This window comes from Tenebrio molitor, chromosome 9 (assembly GCF_963966145.1).
Source record: "Tenebrio molitor chromosome 9, icTenMoli1.1, whole genome shotgun sequence".
In the NCBI taxonomy this organism is placed as follows: domain Eukaryota; kingdom Metazoa; phylum Arthropoda; class Insecta; order Coleoptera; family Tenebrionidae; genus Tenebrio; species Tenebrio molitor.
In genome coordinates this window covers 18,049,395-18,064,245 of record NC_091054.1, presented here as the reverse complement: position 1 = coordinate 18,064,245, position 14,851 = coordinate 18,049,395, and the positions used below count along the sequence as shown (strand labels likewise).

General features: G+C 34.8%; 1 protein-coding gene across 4 annotated transcripts; it reads right to left on the bottom strand.

Annotated features, from left to right (window-relative positions):
• Positions 1-194: 194 nt before the first annotated feature.
• On the bottom strand, positions 195-7,470 carry LOC138139169 (receptor-type tyrosine-protein phosphatase S-like). Of its 4 annotated transcripts, none has more exons than XM_069059361.1 (27): positions 7,242-7,468; positions 7,017-7,133; positions 6,703-6,965; positions 6,453-6,648; positions 6,208-6,389; positions 6,006-6,156; positions 5,741-5,956; positions 5,582-5,692; positions 5,141-5,253; positions 4,900-5,089; positions 4,313-4,854; positions 4,190-4,259; positions 3,913-4,115; positions 3,277-3,863; positions 3,176-3,228; positions 3,071-3,117; positions 2,866-3,003; positions 2,716-2,799; positions 2,547-2,666; positions 2,341-2,484; positions 2,169-2,293; positions 1,787-2,115; positions 1,515-1,732; positions 1,336-1,464; positions 1,149-1,276; positions 953-1,088; positions 195-890 (listed from the first exon to the last, which is right to left on the bottom strand). In XM_069059361.1, exons 1-27 carry the CDS (start codon positions 7,426-7,428, stop codon positions 801-803), a joined length of 4,869 nt encoding a protein of 1,622 aa, XP_068915462.1. In that variant the 5' UTR covers positions 7,429-7,468; the 3' UTR covers positions 195-800. The 4 variants fall into 4 exon arrangements, with proteins under 4 accessions (XP_068915462.1, XP_068915464.1, XP_068915463.1 ...); XM_069059363.1 differs by having other exon boundaries at positions 2,722-2,799; XM_069059362.1 differs by having other exon boundaries at positions 5,744-5,956.
• Between the last annotated feature and the right edge of the window lie 7,381 nt (positions 7,471-14,851).

Genomic DNA, 14,851 nt, shown 5'->3' with positions numbered 1-14,851 from the left:
TGAAATTTGACCTAATGTGAATTGGAAATTTAATTTGTCAATTTATGTCAATTTGTGTCTGTTTGACAGTAGTATTTCTGACACATAAGTGCAGTTTTTTAACCTAAATTCTAAAAGACCGTTTCAAACTATAAAAATTTAATAAAATCTGACAGAACTTGTTATAGCCCGCACTGGATGACGAAAGGACACTCTAGATTTTCCAATTTTTTATTTACAACAAACTGTAAAATAGCATTTACTAATATGGTTATCATATGATAAAACAAATCGCGGTTTACAGTAATACGTCCTCCTTGTCCAAATAAAAATGGGGATGACAGAACCTATTCAAGGCACACATAGAAAAACTACAGGGTTATTCTAAATGATTGTAGTCCAAGTTGGCGTAAAAACTGAATGTAAAATTTATGGTTGCCAATCCATATAAAAATTTTCAAAATAATGTGAATAAGTGAGTATACACCGTTCACACAGATGAGTTAAACAACTCAGTATTGTTAGATTCGTTCGTTAATTTAAAAAGAAATAAATACAATTCTCATCATCGCACTTTTCACCTCAAAATGACAATGACCGTGACAAAAACTGACAGTTCACAGTGAGGCGGCAAAAATTTCATAACATGGGCATGGCTTGCTTCGACCACAATCATTTAGAATAACCCTGTATTATTATTTAGTATTCGTTAATTATGAACTATCAGTTCACAATTTGTTCCTTTTAAAATCCTGCATTGTATAATACCTATGTATCTACTGTAACAACACATAATGAAATAAATTAGTTCAAATTAAAACTTAAGAGAACAGCACAGAACTTAATGTTTCATGACTACGACAATATTCCAAATAGACTGCCAACGCTCCCCACATAAAGAGCCATTGTTCCTGCAAGTGAAATCAGTCAACTTGAATTAAGCAGCAAATCAACGAATGACTCCAGTCATTACCTCTTTTTGCAAAAATAGCGGACTCTGCCGTCTCACTATCCTTACACAAGTACAAAAGTCAAATTTTCCATCTTGCTTTATTTTTTCAACGTTGTACGACATTCCAACATATAGACCAGAAGCTGTGCCTCCGTCACTAAGGAAGATTAGAAGCACGAGGTGCGGCAACATCATCAAAATATTTCTTTCTACTTACCTACACGTTACCAAGATCGAATCAGATTTTCTTTTGTTCGTTGCGGTAAAAAACTCCACAAATTCTGTAACACTTGGAGGACATATCGCTTCAGACGACCAGGTTGTTGAGAAGATTTCAACATTTTTCTGAAAATAAAAGAGAACACTTGGAAGATATTTTCAACGCAAGAAAGAATCGGAGTTACCGTTTTCGTATCTTGAACTAGCTGGACTTGTGTGCGGTCATAAAAATTATATTTCTCCGCTTGTTGATGCTTCAAAATCAAATAATCTGAGAGTATTATTTGTGGATTGTCTTCAGTTGGCCAGAAATTCTATGAAGCACATGGTTTTAGTGTAGTCTTTGTGCAAATTGCTCACTTACTTGATTAGGCGAAGTAATTTGATTCAAAGAAAGTATTACAGTGACATTTCTTTTATCTACTACTTTCCAAAAATGCTCTAATGTCTCTGACGATGGATGCTCTGTTACGAAAAACTTGTCAGAGCAGTTGACAGTACAAGTTCGATTAATAGTACTAATATACGAAGATATTTCTTCATTTGTTGAATACGTAGCTGATGAAATGTCATTTGCATATACTGGAACAATCCTATATGAAAGAAATTATCATGGTTTTATTAAATTTAGTTTACTAGGATCCACGTCTCGTTGCTTCGGTAGATATTTGTCCAACCACAACGTTTCTTCTAAGTATTTTACACATTTGCGAAATTCGAACTCGCTAAAGCAAAACGCTAAATCTTTATTTTTGGTAATCAGTTTGTTACGGATGTCAGCAGCAAGAAGATATTCTAGAATGACTAAGTGAGCCAATTGGTAATAGTCAATGTCAAGGACCAACGGAAATAAACAATCCATCAAGTTCTGAAACGTTCCCAACACGTCGACGGTACCATTTTGCCCAGCGGTTCTTATACACATATCACAGAGCAAAGCAAAACCCGTGCGAGCTAAATCAATCCTGAAGTAATTTCAACGAAACTTAAAACATACAATAGTTTTTTCTTAACAAACCTGGAATGAACCAGTATGGGCGACTCTGATTTCCAAGGGATTTCACACATGTTTTGGAAGAAAGGTACAAAAACTAAAGGAGGTTCGTCTCTTTGGGGCCACGAAGTCAAACGAAGTTGATGCACCTACAAAACATTGTAGAAACCCTTTTATTTGATTCGTTAATACTTGCAATTCTTATTTCCTGTTCGTGAGTCAGAGTGAACTTTCTGCATTCATACCCAGGAAAAATATTTTCAACAACACAGTGGATGGCAATGTTGTTGCAACGAATCAGATTACTTTCCTTCGGCCAATAATTTTCCTGTGGGATACTCTGTGAAGAACTTGCGAGTGAAACAGATTCAAGTGAAAAAACAACTCTTGTTATTGTTGTACCTCGTCTATCAATACGATGTGCTCAATATTTTCTTTCCAAATTATTTGCCAAAAGTCATCCACTTGGTCTGGTGTCGGGAACTCAGCAACAACGTAAACTTTACTGTGAGAATTATCATTCTAAAATTAAATCAGTACACATTATTTAATTGTACTTCGACACACTTACGTCTACATCGCGAACATCTACATAGTCTAAAATAAGGCCGTTTCTTATATTTTGGTAATTGTGGGAGAATTTTTGAACGATTGCCTAAAAAGACAAGTCAGAAATAAAGACGAGATTCTTAAAATCCTTCTGTCAAAGTTTAACAACTACCTCATACTGACTTTTCAACATTCCATCTTGCAGACCATCTTTAACATATTTTCCAAAATGTGGAACTTTTATATGAGTATATTTCGATCGAAAATTATCCTGTTTGTTTGAAGCATTTTCTTCATTTGCTTTACTGATCTGTAAGAAAGAAAACCATAGATGTTTGTATTCATACAAGTTTAAAATAACTTAGGAAGAGTCTTACTGGATTTTCAACTAGTGGTACTCTTTCATGTCCAGAGCCTTGGCTACCTAAAAGTACATTATCAATGAATATCTTACAACTCCTCTATACCTTTGAATTTTTTACCCTGTGTAGTTACACGCATTTTCCTCTTGGTCACATAATAGTAACTCAGCAATCTAAAATTATCATTTCATTGGTCTGAAGTCAAATACTTATTAACTCACATCACCACACTCATGACGAGTAATAGAGCGAGGAGTGGCAGAATTGTACTCATCAGAAGATTCTTTTCGTGCGAAATCACAGCTTGAAAGGAATGCAACTTGTAACTGCTTTTGCCTAAGTAGGTGTTGACTAACAAAATTGTGATTTTGTAAGTTGTAGAAAGATTTAAAGGAGGATTCTCGTAACCTAGACAGCCGTCCACTATTCCACTCTCTTTGCCAATTGTCAAATAATTACCGCTCATGTCTTTTATTCGACAATGGTACAACATTCTGAATTTTGACAGGTGATGGTCTTCTTGCAGCCGTTGCAACTGTTCTACATGTGATTTGTTATTGATACTTTCATCGAAAATCAATAGAAACAGTTCAAGTTGATTTTCAAAATTTTCTTTACCACCATTAACCCTTGGCAAGATCTTGACAGCAATCGTGTTATTTGAAGGGAAAGTTTTTAGGTCGGCTTCAAAGAACGGAATTGCAGGAGGGCTAGTTTCGTCAACAACTTCTTCTTCTCCGTCGTCGCCATTGAAAGCAGAAATTTTGATTGTATAAGAAGTTGAGGGCATCAAGCGTTTTCCTTTTATCTATAAAACCGATAGCAACAGGGGGCAAAACGTAACAAAATGTACGTACGGTGTATTTGTAGTAGTTGTTGTATTGCCCAACAGGAAGACTTACGCGGATTACCTCGTGTTCGTCGAAGAAAATGGTAGGAAGAACTGAAATGTTGAAAAATGTAATAGGTCCGTTGGCTTCGATCGGATGTTGCCATGTCAAGTCAAGGTCGTTTTGAAGAGTCCAGTGGATGGTGAAGTTCTGTGGTTTTTTTGATGGCTCTAGAATTGAAAAGAAATTACAAGAATCGTATCACGCCTAGAAGAGCCAAAAACTTGTACCAATTATACCACACCTGTTTTGGTTTTTGCTCCGATGGAACTTGCTCTTCCAAAACCTTCAGGAATTTTATTTTGGGCTTGAATCTAAAACCATTAACTTTACATCACTATGATGCAACTGTTAACGAAGCTCTCACTGTGACAGTATAGTTTTTCATTTTGTCTAGTTTGCTCAATGTAAAACACTGGTAGTCTGACCATAATTTGCAAGGTGAATCAGTTACAAATATATCCTTTTCCGAACTGTTACTAAAACTAATCTTGTAACGTCTCAAGATTCCTGTTGGAGGATATGGTGGTTTCCACCTCAAGGAAATCGAGCTTTCGTTTTTAGAGTAGACCAGCACATCCTTTACAGAAAGTGGTGGTTCCGGGCGGGTTTGAAACCTTGCATATTTTACAATGTCGCCACAAATCGTTCCGTTTCGACAAAATTCAATTCTTAAATTGTAATCCGAGTGCGGATGCAAATCGGTTAGATTATATAAAAGTCTTAAGTCGCCTTCTATTTCTGGGTAGACGTCCTCGTGGCACCACACGTTGGAACAACTCGTCCTGATCCTTAGTTGAAAAGGACCTCGAATCAGTGTGCAATCCATCCAAGACAACTTTACCAAAACTGAACGAGAGTGAAAGGCTTGAAACTGTATTTCTGGAATTTCTTCGTCTCTTATCGTATCTGTAAAATGGGTTTTTAAATTGCCTCAAAATCAGTCGCGGTTACCTAGTGGAAGTGTGGTAAGAGTGACGTTTACTGGAGTTCCTCCAAATTGGCTCTTCCAGGCTGACACTGAAAACAAGTATTCTGCGTACGTAGATAAGTTAGAAATTGTAACATCAGTTCTTGTCACATATGTGAATTTCATTGGATGGTTTTTGTTGTTCTCGTCGTCACACCCTTGATGATGCGTCAGCTTAAAAGAATTATATATTTAATTAATAATCCAGGATTTCCTGGGTATTACCTGATTCTTGATAAGATAATATTCTATTTCGCCACTGAAGTTTTGGGGTTTTTGCCACTTGAAACCAATACTAGAAACTCCTCTGTTCGTAACCGTAAGATTTCTTATGCTATCTACAACACAGACGATCGGAAATTACTTCCAACTGGCATTAAAATATCTTTACAGCATCTGGACATTACGTGAATTTTTTCAAAATTTTTAGACAACATTTAAATTTTTGTTAACGAATTTTTCCTAAGTTGTGCGTCACGCAAATTTGGGATAGTGTCTAGTAAATGTGATATAAGTTTTTCAGCAATATGTTTCTCAGTTGAGACAAAGAAATCTATATTGGACCGAAGACATTGAAGACAAAGGGCTATTTCGCTTTAGGAGCTTCCTTATAAAATAAAAACTTTCTATTTGACATATTTAGAAAAAAACAATGCACTTCCCTACCATCATAGTCCTCAGTATATGCACTAGATCTATCGACGTGTTGACAAGAATGTTGTAAACAGTGTTCACATGTTTCTTTGCTATTTCTATCATCAAATTCGCAATCACATTCTGAAAGTAGCACAAAGTGAAAACATTTAGAAAACATTTATGTCGTACCACTTTTCCTTTCGATAGAACAAAAGCATTTGATTTGTGAGCCATGTTTTTCACAAACCTTCAAGGAACCAGATGTATCATTAGGAAACAATGATCGCATGACATTGTCATCATCACAATCTGCTGAAATAATTTCGTCCAATGAGACAATATCGTCATCATCATCAGAAACAAGTTGACATTTCGCTTTTCGTTTGGATTTAATCACACGATATTCTAAAAACTCGTCACACATTATTTCGCTAAATATTTTACTATCTAGTACCAGTATCATGACATTGCCTGATGTTCTCGTCGATAAACCAAAACCCATTTACTGGATCAGTACCACCAGTGGTTACTAAAAGAGCTACAGATTTATTCCGTACTTCATCACCAAAAAACTTCCATTTCATTCTAATTTCTTTCCATTTCACCTTACCAAATAATATTTAAACAAGTTAGTTAAATTGTGGAGTGTTATTTACCTGCGATGCTACGAATTGCTTTTTTGCAATTTCAATATGTCCTCCTTCCATTAGTGTCAACGTCAAGTTACAAAATTTACACATTTTGACAAAGAGTGACATGCAAATATCTCCACTTTCTTCTATAATAATGTTATTGATTTGCAATGTAACTGTCATGGTTTTGGTATAAAAGCCTCCACCTGGAATTTGAAAATTGTAATTAAAGTTGCTTTCATTTTGTTGCTTAGTGCATAATTATTTACTTTTATGAATCTTCCAAAGACCAATCGAGTCGAAGCTGTGTATCATCATATGAGTGAAATTATAGACTTCACGATCAAAACTTTCTATTAATGGAACATCATTGTTTAAGGGTATAAAAGATAGATAATTCGCTTTTTTGGATATTTGAAAGTGACGCCATTGTTTGCTAGTTAAATAGAAAGAATTGTTGCTATGCTGCAATCAAATTACAATATACTGAGAGTTGTCTAAAAGAATTAACTAACTCACTTCCACTCTCAACAGCGGGATCATTTTTGTTTCTTCTTCATCTTTGCTTGGTTTCTTTTGTATTTGTATTTCGTTTCCTTGTAAAAAGAACCAATAACAGTTTGACATAAATACGTCGCTGCCATCACAAAGATATAGATGAGCTTCGCTTGAAATTCGAATTGAGATGAAAATGTTGAAATCAGTTTTTAATTTATTCGCGACGTTGTAATTCAACTCTGCACCATTATAATATTTGTTGCCTGTTCTGTACATTTGCAAGGCTAAATATTTAAATAAACCAGTGTGAAGAAATTAAGATAAAATATATTTACTTTCCCATCGTCGATCAAAAATTGCTTCGTCGTCAATTCGTGTTTCAAATTGCCAGTCTGGACCGTACTTTAAATCTGAATGGCGATACAGATGTGTATTTGGAACAAATTCCGAAACTACAATGTTTTATTTTGTACCTAGCTTATAAATTTCCAGACATGTATGTTACAGCTGTGCAGCCACCTTAAGACATTATTTAAATTATAATAAGTCGAAGTACTAACCTTCTTCAAATTCCTGTTTGGTGTCGTCGTCAACCCAGCTTAAAGCAAAACTGCTGTTGGTCATGCAGTAGTACTCATCTTTGTCATAATTATGGACCACGAAGAAATTATTTTGGCATTGCGAATGGTGTATATTAATAATTAGTATTAAAAATAGCACAATTCGTCTTGCAACTTCTAACTCCATTTTATTAAAAATAAATATCTACAATTTATTACGTAGACGAGAAAAGATTATAGATGGACCATTTATTATCAGATTATCACGTAAGTAATTTTGATAACAGTGTATTTTAGCGATTAACTATTGATATGATGATAATAATCGATGTAGACAGTAATGAAAGTTACAGATATACTTTTTACCTAATCAGTTACATAACTGAGGGAGGCTTTGAATTATTGTTAATGAAGAAAGAGGAAGGTCTCAAAAATCAAAGTTTTCTTTGTAAAAATATGATAAAAAACATGAACATCTTCTACATAGTTTGTGCGAGAAGTTACTGAGAAAAACTTTTTAGAAAAAAAAAATATAAGTGAGCCCATCTAGCTGTTTATCACTCTGTCGAAATCAAAAATCGAAGAAATGTGATGACTGGTGAGTTGTAAGTGGAGAAGACACCAGTAACAAAAAGTATTATTTCGTTTTCATCTTTTATTTTATTTGCGATGCAGCAAATGTAAAAAGAGAAATACAGGGTGTAATCGAAATACACGGAATAATTTTGACCACGAGCTACTGGCTTCATGTAAAACACGGAAAATATTTAAAAAATTCTTTGTCAAAAAATAAATTTTGAGGTACAATTTTTTATAGTTGCTTTTTGCTTATAGCATTCTATGTACGTTGTCCCACAACCTTGTAAGTAAAATTTCGGCACATTTTTAAAATACACCCTTGTATATCATATTTTATAATGCTTATATGCTTTAAAATAAGAAAACCACATTGGTGTACGTTTTATAAAACATGATAATATACAAGGGTGTATTTTACAAATGTGCTGAAATTTTACCTACGAGGTTGTGGGACAACGTAGAAAACTAAAAGCAACTATAAAAAATTGTACCTCAAAAATTAAATGTCAATTTATTTCTTGACAGAATTTTTTAAATATTTTTTCCGACTTCTATATGAAGCCAGTAGCTCGTTGTTAAAATTATTCCGTGTACCCTGTAAAGGAAGCCCACCTTACGTTTGAAAGCATATACTGACACAATTTGGAATGAATAATTGCTCCTCAATCGCTGATAGCAAGCTCGATCCTTTCCTACTTTTTTATCTTCCAAAGACCAATCAAGTCGAAGCTGTGTATCATCATATGGGTGATATTGTAGATTTCACGCTCAAAACTTTCCATTATTGGAACTTTATTGTTTAAGGGTATAAATAATATATTAAGTATAAAGAACGGTAATGACAATGTACGGATCGAAGACAATTGTTTGGAGGAGGAGCTTCCGACGACTCCAATATTGTCTGAAATGTCGCCAATGTCGCGGTAAGTTTGCTAATGCTATTTCATTGTAGCAGCAAGGAAAGCCGACTACAAGAGCCGTGTGAGTTTCCAGAAAGTGCTAACATCTTGTCTTCAACTTCTGTCTACATAAATGAAGAATTATTTTCGAAACCAACAACCTCAATATGTACCTAATCAAGAAGACAAGGAAAATGCGGGGTATGAAAATTTTGACAATGCCAATGTCGCAGCAAGTTTGCTAATGCTATTTCATTGCAGCGCCAAGGAAAGCCGACTACAAGAGCTTTATGAGTTTCCAGAAAGTGCCCCCACATCTTGTCTTCAACTTCTGTCTACATAAAAATTATTATAATAATCGATTAATTTTGAATAAATTTTACTTACCGTTCTAGAACACCAAAAATTACTTACCATCGAGTTTATCGTTAGCAACGAGTAAACAGAGCTTACCATCTTGGAAACAGACGTGGTAAACAACCAAATAGAGTACAATCGCGCAAAATAGTATATTAAGTATGAAGAACGGTAATGATAATGTACCGATCGAAGACAATTGTTTGGAGGAGGAGCTTGCGACGACTCCAAAATTGTCTGAGATCGATACATTGTCATTAACGTTCGTGATGCTTATGAGATTTTTTGCGCGATTGAATATTTATTACAAAACATTCACATCTAAAATAGGCCCAATGCGATACGTGTTTCTACCCTTCACATCGTGTTGTCACAATGTCGATTTTTGTATCGCGTTTCTAAGGCAATCTGCAAACAACTACCGCCATTGCAGTTTTTGTGCGCAAATTTCGCCAGTTGTGTTGAAAAACAAGCAGTAAAATGAGTGATATTAGTGATTCCGAAAACGAAGTGGATGTTGTAGAAGAAACTTCGAATGTGGGGTGCGTCACAAATAAAGAATTTTTGAAACTAACGACCTCAACGTGTAATTAAGAAGACAAGGAAAATTTGGGGTATGAAAATTTTGATAATACTAATGTGGCGGCAAGTTCGCTAATATTATTTCATTGCAGCGGCAAGGAATGCCAACCACAAGAGCCGTGTGAGTTTCCAGAAGAAAAATTTTGAGTAAACTTTACTTACCGTTCTAGAACACCAAAAATTACTTACCATCGAGTTTATCGTTAGCAACGAGTAAACAGAGCTTTCCGTCTTGGAAACAGACGTGGTAAACAAGCAAATAGAGTACAATCGCGCAAAAATAAAAGTTTTGTTTCTGTAGAATTTATTTTACAAGGATGCGAATATTCAAACGAGCAATTAAGTCAGTACATATACCAAAAAATATACCAATAATGACAATTTTATCTTTTTCTGCTTAACGCATGGATGTAGAAAGCTCTTGTTTCAATACTATAAAACAACGAAAAATATTAAAATTATTTTAAATTATTCCCTTTCACTATTATTGAGCACAGAATAAATAGTTATTTACACTACGAGAGAGGAAGGTAAAGCTTTTGTTCACGCGAATTGCATGTCGATGTATCCCTCTACGGGTCGATGCAATTCAAGTGAACAAAAGCGGCCTTACTCTCGAGTGCTGTATTTGATTTTGTTCGATACCAGACATAACTCCTTAGAAAATGAGTCTGTAACTTTATATTCAAAATTTTAAATAAAATAAATAAATCACATTTTCGGAGAGATCTGTTGCTATGGAAAAAAATAAAATACAAAATAAACAAAGTTTTGCAAAGTCAATAAAGTGATTGCGTACACCACGTTGTGGAAATGGATGACGAAGAATTCTGTGTTCCTGATGATGTCCTGGAAGAGGCAAGTGCCGCGAAGTACCAAATGGTGCCTACGAAATCAAAATTACGATACCAGAAAGAATTGGAAATATTTACACAATGGCAGACCGAGATCAAGGGTAAAGACGAAAGCAGCATCAGCGCGGTTGTGATATTCAATGTTGAAGAGTACCTACAGTGTTTGTATTTCAAAACGTTGATATCTCCAGGTATTCAGGTAAGAAGTTTTTTAATAAGCTATTAGTTGTTTTAATATTATAAATGGTACAGGTTTAACAGTCTCACCTCCTTTTTGAAAACAAAATGTAGAAACTATCAGCCGAAAAAAGCTACAACTTTTTCAAGAAACGATGTTTGCAAGTTTTTACTGGAAGCGGCGGACCAAGATTGGATCCTTCAGACCATAGGGTTCTACAAGCTACATTTTTCAACCCCCTGTTAACTTTTGTCCTCATGAAAATATTCAACCCAGTTTTGTAGTAAAGTTGTGGGATATGATAATGTATTGAAACAATTTTAATTTAATAACCAGAATCAAGTAATAAGTTAGCAAAGACATTTTTTGAATTCCGTTTGCTCCAATTTTAAATTTTCAGTAAGCTAAAATTTCACCTGACATTTGTAATTTTGATATGTAATTGATTGTGTGATTGCTTAACTGGCTCTGGAGGCCATTTTGAACATTTCATTTAATTTTTATTAAAGTAAAGAAACTTGTTATAACATAAATAATGAATCTATCGTTATTAAATGTAAAATATTAATGTTCACACTACTTTTTGCAAATAACATTTTATTGGTAAATTGTCTATTACAACCATTTAGGTATTACAAAATGAAGTAAATGACTAGATAATACTATTGTTTAATCTAAAAACAGCGCTAGGTTTTGTAATTTTCACAAAAATAAAAGTTAACAGGGGGTTGAAAAATTAGCATGTAAAACCCTCTGGCCATTCTTAAAAAAACGCACTATATACGTTATTCACGTTGAATTGAACCTTTCAAGGTCAAATAATTTTACAAATAGTGACATGCAGGTAAATACCGTTCACGTTACATGTCACTATGTATTTACAAAACATAATTACAAAGCCAAAAAATAATAGTAATTTACTTGACGAGTAAAACGCGAGTGAAACGAGCGTTTTAAAGGCCCACGAGTGCCAAAAAAGGCCTAATTTACACACGAACGAGTTGAATACAACGTTTTTTTGTTCGACGAGCCCCTTAAAGACTCCAAATCGCTTAAAACCTTTAAAATTAGCTTGACGTTTCGTTTTGACAAGTTGTGACATTTATCAAAATCCGTTCACATAGGAGAAAATTCTCAAATTCTGACAGTGTCGAACAAAAAAATTATTTGACCTTGAAATGTTCAACTCAACGTGAATAACGTTTAGTTATTATTGGTATGTAATTATTTTCAATATACTAATTCTTTTTCATAAAATCGAATTTCAATTATGCGTGAGCGAACAAAGATAACAGTTTTCATGGGAAAAGAAACATTGCAAAATTTACTCGTTCGACAATTTGGGGAGTCCAGTTAAAATCAGGGGATAATTGAATTAATGAATTTGATGTTAGCAGGTTTCAAATTGAAAGAACCACAAAATTAATGTTCATTGGGTTAATTTACTTTTTTTAGCATTCTCAAATTTGTGGCATATTTGTAACTAAAGGGCGAGAATTGTAAATTAGAAACAGAGCGCTTTATCGTAGAAAATAACTAGAATCGTTTGCACTTTTAGTTAGAAACGTAACAAAGCAAAATAGAAAGGGAGTCGGTAGAAAACACGGACAATACGGTAACAGTAAAGCCAGGTAGTCGTAGAAATCATAGGTGTGAGTGAGAGAGAATGAAAAATTACGAATTAATTATTGATTAGAACAGTTTGGGGAATCAAACCAAAGTAGAACAATTTTTAGAAGTAGCAGGTCAATGGAATTTAGTTGCATGATATGACACTTACGTAACAGCGTTTCAAGCCCAATTTAGGTTTCAAAATAAGGTTAGTTTATTTCAATATATGTAATTCTGTTTGTTTCATTCTAATTTTGTTTGTTTCATTTTAATTCTGTTTGAGGTTTATTATTGTATAGAGTCAGTAATTTAGTGTTCTTTTTCAGAGTCCTAATTCAACAACAAATTATGTACATTCGGTCTGGTCATAACAAAAGTCTAAATTTTAACATTTAAAATAATGGCACAGACAATTAAACTATAGGTAGTTTAATTGTCTGTGAATAATGGTGGAAAAACGGAAACTGTAATTTCAAAAATTCTAGAGATATCGAAAACGTGTCGCGATCGGCGTAAAGTAGAACCGAGCTGATTGGTCACTTTGGTCAAGTAGGGGTTGCGAGAGTGGGGTGCGCCAGAAATGATAAAACCGAATGCGGGACGGGAAACAGGGCTTTTTTGATTCACTCGGGGTTTGATCTCCAAAGTAGCTGGAGGTTCTGTACCTCCAGCAGCCATTTTGTGACCACGTGCTTTACATTTACAAGGTAAATTATTTCTCTAATTCTTGTACATTATTTGTAGTCGCGATTTAATTAGTCAAACAGCATTTAGTTCTTTATCGTTCTAAAGTAAAGGTTACATTATTTTCTTCGAGTATCTGATGACCACGTGACTCTTTAGAATTGTGTATTAATTTCTTTATCGTGAAGTAGGTGATTTTCTTGCATTTACCGATTGGGGAAACGTGCTCTCGTCAAGGGGAACTAGTATAAAATCATTATAAAACATTTTCATTCATTATGTATGTTTTGGAGTCTCGAGTTCGGGAAGCTACCGCCAGTGTCCGTCGCGCTCAATTAGCTGTGGTCCGACGTAAGAGCACAAAATTAGCCTCGTTACCCCCAAGGGGGCCAGCGACCAAACTAGGCCAGCTGACACGTGAAGAGAGGTACCCTTTGGCCCTGTTAGAATCTTTTTCCCTTTTATTTGCGACCACCGGAGTAGACCAGGGTGATCTATGAGATTCCAGGGCAGCGCGTCGGGTTCAATTTAATTGGGGTAATTTAACTCTACATCACATAGTTCGCATCTCAAACTCTTATAACGCTGTTCGCGCCATAATCTCCTATATTTGGCCAGCTTAGTCATTTATTCATGAGTCAGATCTTAATTCGCGGGCCGCGAGTCAAATCTCATTGGGTCAGGTTTCCACCAACTTCTGTTATTCAGTTCATTTATTTATTCACACTGTTTATTGGGACCAAACACCATCACACTCGATTATTTGTTAAATAAAATTTAAATGAAGTGTGCTCAATCGTTTTAATTCTATTTTTGAAAAACCTTCCGAAGGTACGGCCTCTCGTTAGAACCTAATTAAACAAAAATGAAAAATAAAACACAACGTAGGATCCATAAATATTTCTTTTCTCATTATTTTTGTTTCGTATTTTTCCGCAAAAATCTCATCTGAGGAAATGCGGCAACCAACAATACACCAAATGAGGGAGGAAAGTTTCATCGAGGAAAAGTTAAGGAAGTCGAAAAGTTTCAGTATTGTACAATAGTTTTTGTAATATCTCTACGATTCGTTCACAATTTTCTTTTTGAAATACATTTTTTTCAACGCTATCGAAGAAACCGAATGATTAATAAGTGTGCGGAGGACGTCGTCATGTCAACCGTTGTTTGTGAAAAAAAACTGTTTCAATGTTGTTTGTCAGATTTGTTCAACGCTTAACTTTTCGTCGAAAATAAACGACTCAAATCAATAAAAAATCGCGATCAAGATATTCCAGATGTCCGGATGGCCGCAAGAGCAAGTGAGGTCATCGTTATTCCCTGCAAAATCGCGCTTCTGTTGGTGTTAAAATTCTGAAGCATCATCTTCGATCTCGTCTACATTTGCTAGTGGCATACGGATTTCGATTAATTCAAGGTGTGTCCAATAACATTAAACATTAATTATTGTACCAATTGTAAAAAAGTTGAAAAATAAAGTTTAGATCTACGTTGCTATAGATATTTAATCATTCATAACGGCCGCTCCCGCTCATAACGGACACCCTTAACGGACTCCGGCCGTTATGAGGTTGTTTACATGGGGACAAACAGTTCGGAAAGCCACCTTTAACAACTAGATATTACAAAAATATTTAAAGATAACAATTGTAAAGATTTATGATGGGGTACAGATGGTTATGTACCACCAACGTTGCAAGTAGAATTTCGTAAACTCGCTGTATTTATACACCTGCTTATTTCGAGGACGACCTACCATAAATCTTTATTATCGTTATCATGTTGTTAAATAATTTGACTTAATAAAGTCAAGATTCACATTTATTTTGTCCGGACTATAACTACATGGAAATTTCCTACCTCCCT

What these genes read in the sequence shown, in the direction of transcription:
- LOC138139169 (XM_069059361.1), bottom strand. Translation starts at nt 7,428, where the DNA reads ATGGAGTTAGAAGTTGCAAGACGAATTGTGCTATTTTTAATACTAATT. An exon ending in CTCGTCATGAGTGTGGTGAT is followed by an intron (nt 3,229 to 3,276) that starts GTGAGTTAATAA and finishes TGATAATTTTAG; the next exon opens with ATTGCTGAGTTACTATTATG. An exon ending in TACCACTAGTTGAAAATCCA is followed by an intron (nt 3,004 to 3,070) that starts GTAAGACTCTTC and finishes TCTTTCTTACAG; the next exon opens with ATCAGTAAAGCAAATGAAGA.